The sequence below is a fragment of the Clupea harengus genome, chromosome 3 (genome assembly GCF_900700415.2).
Source record: "Clupea harengus chromosome 3, Ch_v2.0.2, whole genome shotgun sequence".
NCBI lineage: Eukaryota > Metazoa > Chordata > Actinopteri > Clupeiformes > Clupeidae > Clupea > Clupea harengus.
The window spans coordinates 10,097,644-10,117,549 of NC_045154.1; the positions used below are offsets into that span (position 1 = coordinate 10,097,644).

The window sequence follows — 19,906 nt, forward strand, 5'->3', positions numbered from 1 at the left end:
TGAAACTTGTAATGTCCGCTGAAAACCATGACATTTATTGTGATCTGATCAAGCGTCCTCTTATAGCAGAATCATGTTGCTGTAGGGGTTTCTTATCAGCCTTGTCTTGCACACAACAGCCAAACAGCAGCACCAGCCCACTACACCCTTTTCACACTTTAAGCACCATCTGCTGCTGCAGTGGACTCGTAAACATGAGGAAAACTACGCTCCCGATAACAGGGACCTCAGCTGGTTATGTTTAGACCTCTGCACTACCCATAGAAGTGAGACAATGTGTGTGTGTTTGTGTGTACTGTATGTGGACTTATGGGTGTGTATATGTGTTGATATCTCTTTGTAGCTGTGTGTATGTATTTGTGTGCTTGTGTGTTAAACTGGCCACTCGCCTCTCTTTGCAGTTAAAGTCTCTTTGTGTTCCGGGAAGAGTGGCAGCTCATGCTGCTGAGAGGGTAAATAGATGTGCAAAATGGTATTAGAGGAACAATTCATTAGTTGTACATTAAGCTGCTAATCAATAGAGCTGCATTAAACTGTTAGATGCTGCAGAGTCCCTCTCGCCCTCTTCTTCCCTCCCTCTCTCTCTTTCTCTCTCTCTCTCTCCCTTTCATTCCCTTTCTCTCTCCCTCCCCCTTTCCCTTACTCAAAGCAAATTATGCCTGACACTTCTCCAGCGTTGTGCCAGACATACAAAACAGCCCCCTTTTCAAAGGCTCCGAATAGGGGCCATGAATTTAATTACAAGCCGGAGCTGATTTGGAAAATGGCGTCAGCATCAGCCCTGTGCTGCCCGGGTCTTTATTAAAGCACTGGAGGCCTTATCTTCCCCCCTGACGCCAGTCTTGCCTCCTGATTCCAGGCCTTTATTGAAATACGTTACAGTTATTGCCCCCCCCCCCCAAAAGAAAAAAAAGACTGGCGAAATTGAAATGTGTTGGTGGAAGAGAAAAGAAGGGACTTGTTAATTCACACTTTTCCTTTATTTCTACTTTGTGTGTGTGTGTGTGTGTGTGTGCACGCTTGGTGTGGATGTGTGTGTGTGTGTGTGTATGTTTGTGTGCATATTTGTAAGGTAATTTGCAACTTCCTTACTGTCACTGAGATAATACACAATAATACCCAGTCATTTCCTCCTCTGACATTTTGATTCTTTTCACACCCAAACAATGGGTGTCAGCAGAGTAGTGATTCTGATGCTGATGATCGTCCCATAGGGCCTGACACGTGACGAGGGTACACACCAGCTGGCCACCTGGTTAAATATTGGTAGAGAATTACAGAAAGGTCTGACCGAGACAAGGCTGCCGTGCCTCCTGAAGCCCTCCCACAGGAGTGAACATTTGGCAGTCAAAGGTTTTGCCCTAACAAGGTGTTCAGCTGGTTGAGAATTTACATTTGTAGTTCATCTTGAACCTTCCCACCTACATTGATCAGGTAGTTGGCCATGCAACCAACCACATGTGATGTCAAAGCTCTTCTCTCATTGTCTCCATCTCCTTCCATCTCTCTCTCTACATCTTTCTCTTTCTCTCTCTCTCGCTCTCTCTCTCCATGTCTCTCTCTCTCTCTCTAGCAGGCTTGGCCCTCTGGGACCCAGCAGATCCTCCTTCCTCCAGCATGGCAGCAACTCACACACACATCCGTTCAACACGCCGCAGTCATCTCGGACTCCATAACCGCCTCCCAGCCCCTCGCCAACTGGAGGTAGGACACACACACACACACACACACACACACACACACACACACACACACACACACACACACACACACACACACGCATCCATATTCACAGCCACACTCGTAGACACCTCCTGCCCTTACACCCTCTGACCCTCTCCTCATCCTTACTGCCTGTGATTCTTATAATGAATGAGGATGGTGCAAACAGGCAGCCATATATGTGTCCTTGCTGACACTGACGCTGACAGAATGTGAACTCTGTCAGCGGGATTCAGTGTAAGTCACTCACCAGCATCAACTTAAGGCAAGGCTTTTCCAGAGAAATACTGCATGTTTATAAGAAAACCATGTTAGGCTCAGCAAAACCCTGAGTATCAGTGTTAGTGAGTGAATAAGTTAGATGATACACAAAATGTGTGTGTGTGTGTGTTTGTGTGTACTATAGTAGCCACACACACAAAGCCATCTGGCTTCAGCTCATGTTAAATGCATTGATGCTGAGGTCTCTGATGAGTTGCCTAGCACATACATAGTATATCACATCGCTGTGGAAACACACAGCACATCTCACCATACAACCATTCACCACTATATAGAGCTATAGCACAACTAACATACGCATGAAATAACCACACTCTACCACATGGAGACACACAACACAACCTACATACTGGAGAAGTAAACACCAATGTGCAGACACACACTGGATAATGACACACACGGTAGTACACGGTCGCATAGCGAATAGCGAATACAGCCATAAATGTCTGCATTGAGAGGTACTTTTTTAAATGTATGCCACTGACAGTATATTGTATTGGAGAGTCATTGCTATTATATTACAGTAGACTCTATCTATGAGACCTCACAGATAGAACATAAAGGAGGAACTGCCAGTGATATCTTTTAAATGGCACAACTCATGGTCTGTGCAGGGAATACATTTTATGAGCTTTGTATTTATAGAATGCATTCACTCAATAATCTTTGACCATAAAGTACATATTTCAAATCAACCAGCACACTCTTGCATTTTCCCAGGAACCCATATGCACGGATCATTGCTCATTGGAATACATATATGCTGCGTTTAGATGTTTTTCTTCCCGTACGGAATAACAGGTCTCTGCATACATCAGTGCGGGTAGGGCCTGTATGTCTTGCCCTATCTCTGAGCTGATTTCAGCATTTCAGCAGTTTCTTTTTCCTTTTCTTCATGCAATCTTTCAAGGTAGACATACAAAACTACTGGGAAGTAAACATTTAGACGCAAGTACAAGTAGATCAGTGTAAGGCTGTCTGCTCACGGAAATTAACCACGCATGTATGAAATGATGGAAGGAATCAGGGGAGAAAAAAACCAAGTGAAATAAATGGAGACTGCTGGCTGTTTTTATTCCCTGGCCGTGAGCAGCAGAGACTGTGACCTCAGTCGGCTGCTTCAGTTGGGCAGTCAGGGTCATGTCCTCAGTAAGCTGACTTCAGTTCAGCTCCATTTTGTGTGGTTGAGAAACGGATGGGAGCCCTGTCGCACTCTCTGCAGAGCGATCGCTCTCAGCTGTCTCCTGTCTGTTCCTCTCCCCTCCCTGCTCTCTGGGTTTTAGCGCTGCCCTAGAGACCGCTGATCCCTACTGGCAAAGTTAAGCAACTGCAGTCTGCTGTCACACGAAAACTTGCGAAAGCTTATGTTTCCAGTGGTTCACTGTAGTCTATAACAGGCAAAACCATCAGCACTGAATGAATGAATGAAAACCCTTTGATAGCTTTTGACAATGTTGTTATGCAATAATATGTGTATGTTAAGACATTGTTTTAATGGTTAGCCACGTTGTGGGGTTTTAGAATGGATAAGCTGATAACATATGTTGAGCTGTATTAGGCAAATGCTGTACAATTGTAGTTGTACTTCCACAAATAGCAAAACATTAATTTGTTCAAAGCTTTAGAGTCCATGCCACTGTATGCATACTGAGGATGATTCTAATGTTACTGGTACAAGAGAAATGAAAATATAAACCTCTCAAGAAACTCTTCCTGTGGGTGTGGTCTTTATGGTCTCAGGAACAGAGTCCTTTGGAATCTATATCTAAATGAATTACAGATTTACTTGTCAAGAATGGACAGTGACCAAGAATCGCTCTTAAAACGTCACTGGTTTCTCTTCACAGAAACTCCCATCCTCATGGCGGCCATTACAATCCCATCATGCAGCAGCCGACTCTCCTGGCCGGTCACGTGACCCTGCCTTCCCAGCAGCCCTTGAATGTGGGTGTGGCTCATGTGATGCGGCAGCCTTCATCCAACAACTCTAACTCCAAGAAGAGCAAGCAGCACCAGATGTTGAGCAGGTAAGGGGTCACAGTGTCAACACCTGATCTCGCAGGAATTACAGATCACGAAGTCATACATTGGTCAAATAAGCAATTTGTTTCATTTGACCCCAGAATGTCATGTAATTGTGTGTTATCTGGGGAACTTGAAGTATCCTAGCGGTTATTAAATGCTGAAGAAACTGTCGGGTCTAGTTATTTAGTCATTTCTTTTGGGACCCAAGGAGGTGTGAGAAAATGATATCATTGGCTGGTATGCCATACCTGCTCCCTTGTACTGTGTTGGTAGAACTGTGTGTGTGTGTGTGTGTGGAAGTGTGAGTGTCTTCGGTGCAATACTGTAGATGTTGAATGGATGTCAGACGAGACGGGTGGTGTCTCACCACAGGTGTAATGGTCTCTATTGTAGTGTTGTATGTTTTATTGAGTCTGTGCTCCCCTCCTCTTCCTCCTTTTCTTTTTTCTTTTTCTCTCATTTTACATGTCTAACAATGTCTCTTGTCTTTCTCTCTCTCTTTCTTTCTCTCTCTCACTCTCTCCATCAGGAACGTCTCGGCATATGAAGTCTCGTCCTCCTCCCAGGCGGTCTTGTCTCCGCAGCGCTCCAAGCGGGTCAAGGAGAACACCCCCCCTCGTGGTACCGTGGTGACCAATGGCCATTCCTCCTCCACCTCCTCTTCCTCAGCATGTGTCTCTGCCCAGAGCTACGGAGGGGGAGTGTGGGGGCCGGGAGGGAGAGAGGTGGGAGAGCAGGCCTCCAGCACAACGCGTGACCACCCCCAGCACCATAGCCACGGCCCGCGCCAAACCATTGTCATCCCGGACACACCGAGCCCGGCGGTCAGCGTCATCACCATCAGCAGCGACACAGACGACGAGGACCAACCCCGACACGCTTACAGCAGGTCAGCAGCCAATCAGCCCTGCTTACACATGCCCAATGGGATCTTGGGAGTTGGGGTATTTTTGTCAAGAATGCAGAGAAAATAGACAAACATGGTTGTGGTGGTTCTTCACTGCGACTGCACTAACCCCATTTAAAAGTATAGAAGTGCAAGAAGTGCATCGTCAAGTTGCATTATGGGAAGTGTAGTTTTCCCTGTTGTTTTTTTAGCATTTGACAAAAGATTTGTACAGCACCTGTCATTTGTATCTTTTCTTTTCTAATCCCTTTTACACTTTCTGTCTTGTCAGACAGATCTTCCTGGTTGTATAGAGTGAACTGTAAATGCCAGCTTGTATTTACACTCAAATATTGTCCCGTAGCTCTGGGTAAATGGCACCTGGAAAGGTCAATTTGCACCTCTGTGTTTGAAGTCCTTTTTATGAGCCTTGTGTGCATATACATGTACCTGTGTGTGTGTGTGTGTGTGTGTGTGTGTGTGTGTGTGAAAGAGAGAGAGAGAGAGAGAGAGAGAGAGAGAGAGAATTGTGAGTTACGCATGTGTTACTGAGCAATCTGATGATGGATGAGTAATGTTGTATGTGTGTCTGTGTTACGAGTCATGATCGTGTATGAAGGAGTTTAATGTGTGCATGAGTGTTTACTGCCTATGTGTGAAGTGACAGTTGACGTGGGTGCGTGACACATTCTGACAATGTGTTAAATCCTCCTTTCTCCCCCAGTTCCTCCAAGCAGCGCAAGAACGTCATCAGCTGTGTGACAGTGCATGACTCGCCCGAGTCTGACTGCAGCACCGGCAGCCCCTACGCTATGGAGTCACGGGCGGTCAACATCGCCGTCGCCAACGGATACGACCCCAAGCTGAACGGGCACCTCGACAACTACATTGGCGGTGGCAACAACAACAACGGAAACCCCCGCACCATCATAATCCCTCCTCTCAAGAACAACGGCAACGACGGCCTGGGCGAGTGTGAGCGCCTGCTGACAGGTAAGACCCACGGGAGGGAGGGAGGGAGAGAGGGAGAGAGGGAGGGAGGGAGAGGGGGAGAGAGGGGAACAGGACGAGTGTGAGAGAGGTGAGGTCCGCCGAGATAGCTGTGGACAGATGAAAAGAGACAAGGACCGGAGAGGACAGGTGAGACAGGGGTTTGATCTGGTGAGGACGACTGTGAACTGCAGGAGAGGATAGGTGAGGACAGATAGAGGAGAGTTGAAAAGACAGGGGGACACTATTCTGTGACTGCTGCTCAGATGTATACAGAAAACGACATGGTTCATGTAAAAAGAAGAAAAAAAACATTTGATTGTACTCCTGAAGTCTTGAAGAAGTGTGTTCTTTCATTCTAAACTAATATGAATCTTTCTAAATGACTATTTATAGACACACTGAGCCACCACAATTCGGTCTACAAGTACAAGTCGTCTGATGGGTGCATGACAGGAAACAGCCACACCTCCGGAATGGCCGTTTGCGGGTCTTATCGTCAGCAGCGCTCCGGGCCACACCTCTTCCAACAGCAGCCTCTGAATCTCAGTCAGGTAAAGCATGCATGAGTGTGTTTGTGAGGGTTTGTTTGTATGTCTGTGAGTGTGTGTGTTTGAGAGAGAAATCGCAAATCTGTGTGAATGAGAGCAAACCTCTCCTCACTTTTCCTTTCTTTTTTATTTATCTCCTCTTCTCCTATCATCCCTCCTCAGGCTCAGCAACACATGGTAGCCGAGCGCGGAGGCGGTCACCGCCGGCAACAGGCCTACATCACCCCGACCATGGCGGCCCAGGCTCCTTACTCCTTCCACCACAGCAGCCCATCCCACACAACCGGCGTGCCCCCTCACCTGACGGCAGCGCCCCACCTGGCGGGTCAGCCGCACCTCTACACCTACACGGCGCCGGCCGCACTGGGCTCCAGCGGCGCCGTAGCCCACCTGGTGGCGTCACAGAGCACTGCGGCAGTGGCCGCGGCAGCGCGCCACGCCGTCCACCAGCACGCCAGCTACGCGCAGGGCCTGGTGCACCAGGTGCCCGTCAGCATGGCGCACCGCGTGCTGCCCTCACCCACGCTCCACGCAGCGCAGTACCAGGCCCAGTTCACTCACCACACCTACATCAGCGCCTCGCCCGTCTCCTCTGTCTACACTGGATACCCACTGAGCCCCACCAAGGTCAACCAGTACTCATACCTCTAGAGCTGCCCCCACTGCCCGTCCGCACCCCAAACACTGGAGACCCCCCCCCACCCCACCCCACCCCTCCCCCCAACCCCCACCCTGCCCAAACTTCGACCTCCAACCCCCAGCGCCCTTCTGCCACGCCCCCTCCCCTTTCCCAATGCTGCTTTCTCCCAGAGACCCAGAACCAAGCCTGCTAAAACCCCACACCTGAAACTTGAAGAAGAGGGAAGGCGGCGGAGGCTGACGGACGGACGGACAGACACGCTCGGAGGGCAGCTGGCTCCGGTTCCCACTGATTCATGCCGGATCAGGGCCGGGTCCGCTTCAGTGTCGGCTGCCACTCTGGGATGCCAGGACAAATTGGGAGGATTAAGGAAGCGTACAAGTCTATAAAAGAGGATTAGTCGGTGTTTATTTCCTTTTATTTTGTTGTTTTTAGGGGGTGTTTTCCCCCCTTTAAAAGGGCCAGTTTTTCTTTTTTTCTGTCTTTTCTTTCTTCTTTTAATTGGGGTTTTAAATCCTCTGACTTTGGGAAACAGACATTTATTTGAGAAGTTTATTTCTGCCATACCTTTCCCTGTGTTTTATCGAGAGTTGCTGCATCTGAAAGACCCCCGCAGGAGAGAGGGTGGGGATTTTCAGTCTTTCTTCTATTAAGTTCTTCAATCAAACCTTTTTGTTTTTCTTTCCCATTTTCAGTCAGAGGGAAAAGAAACTTGACTTTTGTCCAACAGAGGTCACTTTTGTGGCTGTTTGAATTTGAAGAACTTGGAGATGGTGGAAATATGGATACCTGCTGCTCTTCAAAGATAAAAAAAATGAATAATGATGGCCTTGAACTGTCTTAGGACGTTTCCAAATCATTCGTGGCATGCGTGGGGTGAACCAACGCCTGCTCTTCTCTCCAACATGGCAACTGGAGAAGTCTTCTGGAAATAAATTAAAAAAAATAGACAAAAAGACAATATAAACTACTTTTTAATGTATTTATAGACTTTTTCCATTTTATGTTCACATTTAGAAGAAAAACAAAACAACCTGTTGAAGCTAGGAGTTGGAACCAGGCCCCATTTGTAGAATGTAGCAGCCTGCACCAGTTTTGATTTAAAGAACCTTTCTGATACCAATAGAACTTTTTCTTCTTTAAATGTGATTGCACAAGTGGTTATAATAACATAGGCATGTACAATGTGATTGTCTGTTTGCGTGTGTGTGCGCGGGCACATCATTTGTGCTGCCGTCTGCCATGTGTGTGTAGTCCACCTTACTCGACACCTGTGCGAATATCTCCTCCATGGTCTTACAGTAGGTTCCTCATTGTTCCTTCGTAGTGCCTTACAGATATACCAACACAGTTTACTTCACTGCAACTTTCTAGAAGAATCCAAGACTAGTTGTGACAAATGGTCTTAAGTCAAACATCTTTGTCTTAGTAGGTTTTTCTACTCGTAGCTCGTAGGCATTCGCCCCTTATTATAACTCACAAGCATGCAGTTTTTTTGTTTTCTTTCGCCTCGTCATTGCGCATTAGGTTCTTTGAAGAGACATTGGCTTTCCTGGGGTTACAAACCAAAGTTTATTAACGTCAAACCTTTGTGATACGTGTTAGGAGTGGAGCTGAATTTACAGTCAGCCTATAGCTGAGATTCGCTGCCTATACATTGTGTAGCTCTGCCTCTGCCCGCTACATGTGTTGAAATCATAAAGGGACATCTAAGGCATGGACATATACAAATGCAGATTTTTTTTTAGTAAGATCACTACAAGTAAAGGAGGCTGTAATCAGTTCAGATCAAACAGGTTCAAGGTAAAGAGGAGCTTTGTGTTGTGTGGTGATCAGAGGAGACGCTGTTGGAGGACATCAACCATAGTGTGTTCAGATCGGATGAGTAGACCCAGATAGCGGCTGTGGCTGGAGAGGTCCAGAGTCCGGCCTTCTCTGGGGAGGCGGTCACTGGAAAGAGAGCCAGACAACAGAGCAGGGCTAGAGGCCAGGTTCAGAAGGAGGGTGGGGAAGAGGAGAGACAGAGAGGGCTAACGGATAGCATCGAATGAATGAGAAGATGGGGAAGGAATAGGTGGAGTGGAGGAGAGGAGAGGAAATTCCACGTCTTCAGAGAGAGGAGTTTGATGGCATTGAGCAGGTCGGAATAGGATACTGAGAAGCGCCTGGTAGTCATTGAGAGCGGCGCGAGAGCGCACACTTTTTGGGTTTCTTTTTTCAAAACTCTGAGTCAGGTTTGTCGGGTTTCTTTTTCTCTTTTCGTTGTCTGTTTTGGTCTGTTCCTGTGGAGATTCACGGAAAGCTTAGAAACTGTATGTAAAGCTGTGGATAGGCGCACAAACCCTCGGGGCCAACACACACACACTCTGAGTCTCTCGTTTGAAGGAGACATCCAAATGCGGGCACTGCAGACACCACGTCATGTTGTGAGAAAAGGGACAAGCGATATGTTGGAGACCTTTGGGCCAATGCTTATGTATATGTGTTGCTGCTTAATTTAACGTTGACCTTTCTACTAGCCAATGAATTTCTTGAGTTTGTGTGCTGTTTTTTTTCTTCTGTCTTCGTGAAAGTGGGCACATCAGAACCACTTGTTGGTTTAGTCAACGCATCCCCTTTCTCGTGTCATGCCATAGTATTTGCATTTGAGTTTTTTTTATTTTTACATTGAGATTTTTACTTGGCTATATAGATATGCTGTTTTATTATTATTATTGTTATTATTATTATTGTTATTAGAGATTGTTGCAATAATTCTTGTAGATATTTTATTAGTTAAAGTGTTATTGTAATTTGTTAAACGCATTGCTATCTGGGAGGGGGTTTCATGTGTAGGCAAGTGTTGTTGAGTATTACTGAAAGACGACAGTGTGAAGTGTTTTAGCTAAAGTGCTGATGTACTAATCAGTGCAAGTCAGGGACATATTTTGGGGGCTCAACCTGTAGCTGAGCTGAGTTTGACTGCAGGCCACACTTAAAGGAAAACACCCAAATATGTAAGACAGAAAAAAAAACACCTTTTTTTAATTACTGGGTCTTTATTCTGATTGGTGGCTTGTTTTCATCATTTTAAAAAGTCATCCAGTCATCACATTGCTGATGTTTCTTCTTGTTTAGTTTTTCTGTCACGCCCGTACCCCACCCAAAACCCCCCCACTAAGCACTCAAACCACCTATTGTATGAAGCAATCAGAGCACACTATGTTGCCCGGCTCCAGAGTTCAGTAGCTGACTCCAGAACAGAGGCGGTGTTGAGACGTTCTGGGGTTAACGGCCATCTGGGTTCCTAGAGACATTCCACTAAAAGAGAAGAGCTAGGACATAAACTACTACTCTCTACTGCACCCCCTACTGACCAAAAGAGGGGTTGCTAAATCGTCGCTCATCCCTCCCATCCCACCAAAGAAAGTTGCCATGGTAATAGAGCAGTATCAACCCCTGTCCTCTAAAACTGACCATGCATTTGTGTACAGCCAACACACAAAACACGTTATACACCAGAGACAGTAAGCTGACTTCAAAAGACATACAAACAGGTTCACAACCATGTCAAAAATACACAAAGGTAGTAGCTGTGGTGTAATACAGTGATGACACTGTGGATTTGGTACACGTAGAGTATTTCACATTGTTCCAAACTAATACCCTACTTGGAATGAGATCCTCTAATCCAAATTTGTTTATTGACAGATGTTTTGTATGTAAATGAAATAGGATTTTTTTTGGTTGGATTTATTTTACTCAAGATGTAATTAAGCTTTATTTATGTTGTAATCAAAAGAATTTGTAAGGACAAAATATGAAATAATGAAAAACGATTGTGAGTGTGCCGTATCTTGGTCTGTGATAAAGTGAGCCGAAAAACAGAAATGTCTTGAAACTAAATCTACGAAATCGATAACGAAACGAAACGAAAACGATACGAATATAAATATGAATATGAATACGAATGTACTAGAAGAGGTTGATACAGTTGACATGATCTTTGATTGACAGCCTACAAAGGCACTATTTTGGGCGAGGTCCACCCAACCATAATCTCAACACTGGCATACTCCAGTATTGCAATAAGTCTGTTACTGACCAACACGGTATCTGTTCAACATTCATCTAACAGCTGACTATTGTTCTTCCAGATGTAGTATCCTTTTACCATTTTTCATTACTCAGATATTAAGCCCCATTTTAATTAGTTTAGTGAAAAACCCTTTTAGCCCTACAAGCCTTTGTAGTGTCAATCCACTCTGAAAGGTGATGTAAATGTCAGCATTATATTATGTTGATTACTGTGTTTTATCTGTTTGTTTGTGAGCAGCAGTAGATCCAGTGACCTTTTAACTACCAAAACGTGCTGCCGTATGTTCAAGTGACTAGCTGTTTTCTTCTTCTTTTTTGGTCTGGAGTTTTTTGAGAGTCAATCTTTTATCACCTAATTTAGGATATTGTGAGGATCTTTGTTTTTCAAAGTTGTGTTTATGTTGAAATATTGCCTTCCACACAGTGACCTCCGTGCTGCATAGTAGTGGGAGGTATCACTGTCAAGACACACACAGATAGCAGAGACACTCTAAAGACTCAAACATCAGATCAGGGCCAGATGTGAGACAGCAGTTATTCCAGTGCTAGTTTCACCATGTTCCAGCTCCTCTGAACGCAGCCTGCTTCCTACCCCAGATCCTACCCCAGATAGCAGCTCCGCTCTGGACATCCGACCCTGATCTGATCTAGATATGTGCCAGATCAGGGTCGGATCGGTTCTTCTGTCAGCTGCGATCGAGGAGTCTTTCTAGTGTGTGCTTGGCTCACAAAATACCACTTCACCACCCCCCAAACAGAGAGGAACATTCCAGAAGGCATGGTACAAAATGCCTCTGCTCACAGAGGTCCCCACCCTCTGAGGAGACTACTTGAAGCTTTTTTTAATATCTTAAAAAGGAGAGTGATACTGCAGTGCTCACCCTGGTCCTTCACCCCCACCATTTAACAGCATGTCGGCAATTGATTGAAAGAGAGCTTTTGAAAGCACAGGCTCCCAAACAGTCACACACTTATCTGTGAAAGAAAAAGCATGAAGGAAGGACCTTCACATTGTCATTCCCCTTTTGGTTCCACAAGTGTCTGTGTGTGCGTGTTTGTGTGTGTGTGTGTCAGTGCCTAATCACTGATCAGAGTTCCCACCTCAGGATCCAGATTTGGGGCCCAAGCAGCAGCTGGTTCTGGGGTGGGTCTGGCCCCACTGTGGGTCCAGACAGGCCGGATTCGCCCCAAGACCCGAGCTGCCGGGCAGAGACAGAGGAGGCCGTGAGTGGGACACCACATCACAGAGCCCAGCCAGTGCACAGAGGCCAAATGTTTCAATTCGGCCACTTTTGACCAAGTACCAAAATGCACAGACTAAAAGCAGATTTGTCTACTTTTTATAGACTCTTCCTCAATAGTTTTTTTGTAGTTCTCAGTTTATGTTTATGATCAAACAACAGGATTGGGTTAGTATCGAGTATCGTGGTACAATCAGTTGGTGGGCATACATGGGAACATCATTTTAGCACCAGTTAACCTCTTGAGTTCTGTCAGATTACCATTTTGCTGGCAGACTTTATTAGTCTTGCACTGACAAACAGTGCCCACCTCAGCTAGGTGAAGACATGTCATGGTGTTAACTGCACCGGTGGCATGGCAGGTGGGAAGTGTAGGCTGCTGCTGCTGTGGACGGCCAATGCCCCCCAACACACCAGTTCACTCTGGAGGGAAGCTGACCCTGATCTGGGGTCAGCCTGGGGTGGTGTTTCTTCGCCAGTAATGTAGCAGCAGCTGATGTGGGCTACTTTGGTCATCACTCAGCTATCTGTTCACCCATTGTCCTTTTTTCTAATCGCACAGACAAGCATTCACAATATATATATTATAAAAAATGCAAATGACAACAAAAAATGATATTTTTCTATGACATCTCAAATAGACCTAAAAAAAAAGCATTGAACTCCTGAGTCCTTTTTTATTCTTTACCTGTGTGCATTGCTGTATGGGTTCTCTATGTCGTACTCTCTCATTGGTTGTTGTTAAAGCTATTGTGTGCTGCAAATATCTCCATATAGTCTATTTAATCTGTTTTTTTTTTTTTTCGTTGTTTTGGTTTTTTGGTTTCTTGGTTTGTTCATTTGGGGATTTAAAAAAAAAAAGTGTGGCGTCTTCTGATTTCAATCTGTTGACGTAGCATTATGTGTAGGCTACCCAATTCCTTAGACTAATCTTATCAAATATGTTACAAGAATGGATATTTTACTGGCTTTATAGAATGTTTAAAATAAATAAAATAACAATAATAAGAAGAATGATTTAACTCCTAACAAGTTGAATACTTGCTACTAAAGCGCTTGTGTTAACCATTACAATGTTGTGTGCTTCTCTTTATCATTTTCGTTGTAGAAAAATGGGTGAATTTACATTAGGCTTCTACATCTAATGATAGCAGTGTACGGAGGTCAACAGATGGGATCTAGAAGAATATAGTTATTTTAATTGTTCTATTACTAACCATAGGGTGAGAGGGGGCTGGTGACATGGTGACCTATTTTATAGCTTGTTATTCACTGCTACTTTTGATCATTTTTCGGTCTCCGAGGTGAATCGAGTTAATAATGAGAATCGGTATGCTCACATATGCATATTGTATATGTGTAGAGATGTAATCACACTTTGTCTTGCATTTTCATTAAACTGTTAAGTCACAGAACCTTCTCTGTTTGTTTTGTTCCTCTCCCTCTGTCTTCAGTTTCGCAATACTTGACTAATTATAGGGGTTGCCTCTTTCCCTGGTATGATCTCTCAGTCTAGGTAGGTAGTTCCTCATATGTCAAACATGGGTATAGGAGCACAGTAGATTGCAATCCTAACAGATAATATGAAATTGCTGCCCACTCAGTAAACGCATTCAAGACTCGTGGCCATCACATGCAAAATCCTGCAATAATTGTGCTGTTGGCAACCATCGCCAGTAGATGGCGTTGTTTGCAAAACAATATCACGATACATTTCAATTATGTGTTGTTCATCGTCTCATGCTTGGCCACTATGCTGTCTGTCACATAGCGGTTTACGTCACTGTACAGTTTACTGAGAATGCATTAGCGCATTAGCATGTGCTTACAAAATTGACCAGATATTACGTATCTTATGAGAGATTGATTTGTTTAAATCAGTTTGTGTAAGATTAAAAAAAAGATAGGCTACCTAGCTGTCAACCAGCTTTTCAACCTCACCCGTGCATATTATCTTAAAAAGAGTTACAATAAAGACATGGTTCCAGATCCAGCTACCTGGGTAGCGAGCATTGAGTGATTTCGCAAGAGCAAATCATTTCACATCACATTTCTATTTATTGTTTATCATTATTATGGTTATTCGAACTAAATATTCTACAGTTGGATTCATGGATCGTGTTAGTATATCAGGAGGGAGAACGCTTCCTAAAATTAGTTTAAAAGTAACCCCTGCCTACACAATAAATCCATATACCTAAAGCATCTACTCACAACCGACAGTCGATCGGGACTAGTAACCCATGTCAGCTAGTGTTACTGCTGGCCACTGACCCTCTCAGTAATGTAAGGTCTTTCGTTGCCGTGTAACCACAGACGCCGAGAGGACAGTGAAGTCCAACCAACTTGCTGCGACAATCTAACCCATTCCTTGAATGACCGTGTACACGTCCAATCACGCTGCCGTGTATCGAAACGTAGATCGAATCCAGGGAGATCAGGGGAGGAGTCTCGAATCCCGAGGACTTGTGGCCACCGCTCGGCGAGTGAGAGATGCTTCAAGAAAACCAGGAGGAAAAAGACAGTTATCTCTTGGACAATTTACCGTTATGTTAAAAGAACTTAGAAAAAGTTAGGTTTAGACACTCAGCTGGTGTAATAATTACGTTTAACGGATATGGAAGTCCCTGGACTAATATAAGCATAACCATTTATAAGGTGAGCTTTGTTTTGTAACAAGATGAATTAATATTTGTGCGTGGAACGTATTGGAACAGCTAGCTAGCTACATATTATGTCTACTCATTTGCTCCGCCTCGCTTGTAAAAATGTTTCGTTGCTGTGTAATGAACCATAGTTGATTGCAGTTTAGCAACTTAGAGGTCATGAATGGTATGGAAAGCAAGCAAGGGTTGGATAGAGATCCCATGTTACATGCCACAGTGCTCAGTCTCCAGGAATTAACGACGCCTGCCTCCGTTACTTTAAGGAGAAATGTGGGGCTAAGAGTTGGCGTCCAGGAAACAAAAAAAGTATCGCAGATGTATTGCAGACCTAAAACATAGCTTTGTTCAGACACTGGTAGCTTCTTTTCCCTGTAGGTTGTGGGCACTGAAAACCACTTAATCCCCGTATAGCAGCACCTTTACGCATTAACGTTAGCTCTCTGATAGCTCGCTGGAGTTAACGTTAGATTAGCTGCAAGTTAATGTTAGCTCGATGCTACCGATTTACCTAGTGATGAATGCATACAACAACATGATTACAGGAACCAGTTTAAATTGGATATTTAAGTCCCCGATCTGCAACTCGTATGCAAATGCGACAAAGGCACCCACACTCCTCGTACTATATCTCACTGTAGGACTACAGCGCCAGTGGCTTTCTTTCCATTGGTCAATGATAGTTGAGGTACAGCATGAGGTCATAAGATGTTGGTTATCTACTGGACCGGTACTGTATGACCGTGGTAGGTAGTCACGAGGATAGCAAAAGTACACTGAGACGTGTTACAAGAAAGAAAAATAGGTAACCTACATGTACTAAAGACCACGAACATGACCTAATAAAACCACACTTTGGCTTATGTTTGCAGCAGTAACTTATTGAACCTCGGAAATACAGTCGGGATGAAACGAGGGGCATTTTGAAGTGAAGCTCCCGGTTTCTCTTGGCTGGTGGAGGGGCCTTCGCGAGGACTATTCTCTTCCGGAATAAAAACTGATAAAATGGCATGAAAGTCGATCCATGGAAGGCTTAATCTTCGGCACGAGTCCGGTGGGGATGCCCACAAGCATCTTGCACCGTTCAGGATGCTGCACGCTCATCCTTGGAATAATGATGTTGGTTCCTATGACGACGGCAGATGCCCCTGCTGGAGGTAAGGAATGTAATTGAGTTTGTATATGGTCATTCACATTATGTAAAAACAAAGGGACTCCAATAAATCCAAGTTGGCGTCAAAATTCTACTCAAAATGTTGTTTGATTTAGATATGTGGACCACTATTGAGAACAGGACGATGCCACTTTTTTTTGTCTGAGTTGGGCAATTTGATGGGCAGTTTGTTGTGAGGTGTGTCAGTGAGGGGTAGCCTTCTGGGAGGCTAATGAGGTTAGGGTAAGGAGATACGGGTAAGGTAGAGGGATGGAGGATGACTCCGTTTTCTGGTCAAACGAACACCAGGTGCTAGTGCCAGGCACTTACTGGTAGACGTAACCTAATAGCCTATTGTTTATTTGTCATGTTGTTGGAATAAAAGGTAACTGTTGCTGCTGCCTATGAGGTATCAGAGAATGTGAATGGGCTTCTCTGCCTTGTGAACTTACACTTGAGAAGGTGATGGCTGAAGTTTTCAAGGTCATCGCTGACAGTCTGACCCTGTGCTGTCTGGCCTGTAATAGCCTTTGTGTGAGGTCAGATAAGAACACACCATACCAAGTTTACGGATCCAAGGCTCCCTTGAGTAAAGCCAGCAAACATTTAGGTTTTCTGTGTCAGGTAGGCCATATAGTGTGTCAACCTCTCAAACTAAATGGGAGGTGTTAATTTACAGTAATATTCTTTTGTAGGGGTGGGGGCAATAATAGTGCTCTTTTCTCTCAGTTAAAATGCTTCAAACTACAGCCAAACAGTATAGCAACTACCCGATAGACCAAACTCTTTACATTGTGCATTACCTGCGGGCATCTGAGAGAAACAAAGTCTGCGGGAATCTCCTAAGAAGCCTGAATGTCAGTGGACTAGGAATCAAACTGCAAAACAGCTCTCATTAGCCATTTTATGACTACTGACTATACTCAGGCTTCTTGTTTTGGGACATACTTTAGGCCTTCTCGTCGATACTGAGTGGGTCTGCTCAACTGTTTGTTGGCACAAAGCCAAGCAGTCACTGCCAACACAACCTCAGCATACTTTTCTGATTTTAAATTGGTTTGTGAACACTTTTGTTCTCTTTCAATTTCTACTGTGGTAACAGACAGCTTCCAGACTCTCTCAAACAGCTGACTGTGAGTTTTCTGGCTCTTCAATACTATCTCTTTTTGGATAGCTCTTCAAGCTTAAGTTAGATAAGGATGTTTTGCTATGAATCTGGAGGCACTTGCAGTGTAGCCCTAAGACTGCTATGTAGGCTGTATGATTACACTTAAGGACATGAGTCATAGTATGTCTGGAGGCAGTGACTCGGCGAGAAGCTAATGGTGTCTCAATCTCAGTTTACAGTAGGACTAAAGGCCATGATGCAGTCAGAATCAGCTGATCATGTAAAATGATAGGATTAAAATTTAGTCGGCCACTCAATTATAGTTGGAACCAAACTGCCTTTTTTGCTTTTATGCCACCATTTATAATTATATTAGCCCAAGCACATTTGCACTTTTTTCTGCAACCTTTAGAATGGTTACGTGATACAGCCTGTGTTAAGGCCATTGATTACCATTTGAGTACGTTGTGGAGGTTTAAGGAGCGCATCACAGGGAGTCCGGTCTGAAAAGACAGGAAATCCATACCACTCTATCCCACCACAGTCCCTGGACCCCATATCCACTGCCATTTAGCCTAATGCCCAGAGGAGAAGCAAGAGTTTACTACATCAATCAGCTCCACATGCAAAGACCTTGAGACCATCACAGAAAAGCAAGAATACAACCAGGTTGATTAGACAATACATTTGGACTAAAATTGGAAATCTGATGAAAACTTTGAGGAATACATTGTTTGAGGAGGATGGGCTAAACACTTTGTGTCTGTGTCTGTCTGTGTACCTTGTATCTGGATCTATATATACCTGTTAAAAATGTGAGTCCTTTTGTACAATTAATTAATTAATTAAGTAAATTGTGTAGGTGTGTTTTCATCTCTCACCTTCATCACAATGTCCTGACTGCATCCCAGACCCTGTCCTCCTCAGCATAGTCTGAAACCGCCCGTCCATCTGTTCTACACACATCAGCCAAAATCACAGAGGCCAGTCAGATGGTCCACCATGTGTTTCTCTATGCTGTGGATTTGACATGACACTATGAGACTAGAAAAACACTCTGATGACTCGCTCTCTGTCTGTCAGCAGATGAATCAGAGTGAGAGGAACAAGATGGCCACCAGGCCTTTTACACCACTTGATGTCACTTTTCACTGGCATTCTATAGCACATGTGGTTCAGTTTAGAGGGCTGACTGTCGAGATACATGATACAAGGTCAAAGATACAATAACTACATGAGATACCTAATTTAGCTTTCTTTATCTGTATTTGAGTTGATGGGGCTCTGCTTGTTGGAAGACAGTATCTTGGTTTGTCCTGTGACTTTTAAGCTAGCATGATCAGTTGCACCCTCCCTGACTCATTAGCTGCTACTCTTAACACTGAGCCTCTGTGTTGACACTGAGGTGAGAATAGAATTATATCACACTCTCTTGTTTGCAAGTGTGTAATGGGTGTAATAATCATGTTTAACGGATCACAGGACTAATATAATCAGTAATATTTGTAAGGTGAGCTTTGTTTTGTCACATGATTAATTCATATTTGTGCGTGGAATATATTGGAACAGCTAGCTAGCTACATATTATGTCTGGTCTCACTTGTAAAAATGTTTTTTGTAAATATCTGCTCAAATGTAGCTTCAGTACACTTCAGTTAATAAATCACAAACATTTTTGGTTAAGCAAACGACCCATTCAAAATGCTAGCCAGCTCTGGCTAGCTAACTAATGAGGCCCAAGAGCGGTACGTTAGTTTGTGTCAAAGCATCTGCTTAAACCTATTCTAATAGATACTAACTTACAATCAAAGTCAGTTATGAAATTATATAATTAGTGGAAATGTTTTCAATTGAGTGGTAAGACTTCACAGCTACGTTAAATGCCAATAATGCTTAGCCTGGACAGGCATAATGCCTCTGTTGGAATGTATCAGACATTTCACACCAGTTACTTTGCTAGTTTCTGACGTTTAAAATGCAGAACACAATCGCTGTCCTGCATGTTGTTAGATGGTATCGCCCTAACAGGTGGTAGTAGAGTGAAACCTTTTTTTCGAATGGCAAAGTGTTAGCCTAGCATCTATGTCATTGCATAGGTTACGGTATGCAACGGCCGACTGCTGCTGCAGTACAATCACATAATGGCCGACCGCTCCTGCCGTGTAATCACTTTTGCATTTTCTTGTGGAAATGCATCTCTAGGTAATGAGTAATGTTGCTTGCTGCAATGTCCTAAGTGCTAGGTGTAGCTCAGGCTGTCTACGACTTGAGCTTTGAGGACAGCTTTTATCAGGGCTCTGTTGCACCATGTTGTATGTATTATAGGGAATAAAGTTATTTTGCAGGTGTAAATTCCTGTCTTGAAGGGTGTTACAGTGGTTCAAAATACCATGTTACGTTCATAAGCTGTAGGTTTAAAAGGCTTCCAATGCTGTTGGGCTTGGTAGAGTTCCTGGTAGAGATCCTTCTTGATCTTTCCGTGGCATTCTCCTGCAGTCTTTCTTTTGTAACCGGAGGCTGTAGCCTCATCCTCACTTGCAAACAAATTCACCCTGCACTACAGTGTTA

The 19,906-nt window shown here is 44.2% G+C and overlaps 2 protein-coding genes across 4 annotated transcripts in view; both read left to right on the forward strand.

Moving 5' to 3' along the window:
• Positions 1-7,162, forward strand: part of hipk2 (homeodomain interacting protein kinase 2) — a 64,664-nt gene extending 57,502 nt beyond the window's left edge. For 2 of the 3 annotated variants that reach the window (XM_031564523.2, XM_012833158.3), the window contains 6 exons: positions 1,574-1,704; positions 3,852-4,031; positions 4,559-4,918; positions 5,640-5,908; positions 6,302-6,459; positions 6,619-7,162. In XM_031564523.2, the coding sequence (XP_031420383.1) occupies positions 1,574-1,704; positions 3,852-4,031; positions 4,559-4,918; positions 5,640-5,908; positions 6,302-6,459; positions 6,619-7,107 (1,587 nt within the window). In that variant the 3' untranslated portion in view covers positions 7,108-7,162. The remainder of the gene's footprint in view (positions 1-1,573; positions 1,705-3,851; positions 4,032-4,558; positions 4,919-5,639; positions 5,909-6,301; positions 6,460-6,618) is intronic. The other variant, XM_031564524.2, reaches the window with a different exon arrangement.
• Positions 7,163-7,172: 10 nt separating this feature from the next.
• Positions 7,173-19,906, forward strand: part of si:ch211-1e14.1 (UPF0606 protein KIAA1549) — a 73,003-nt gene continuing 60,269 nt past the window's right edge. The window contains exons 1-2 of the mRNA XM_042707414.1: positions 7,173-15,072; positions 15,950-16,234. Coding sequence (XP_042563348.1) covers positions 16,102-16,234 — 133 coding nt within the window. The 5' untranslated portion in view covers positions 7,173-15,072; positions 15,950-16,101. The remainder of the gene's footprint in view (positions 15,073-15,949; positions 16,235-19,906) is intronic.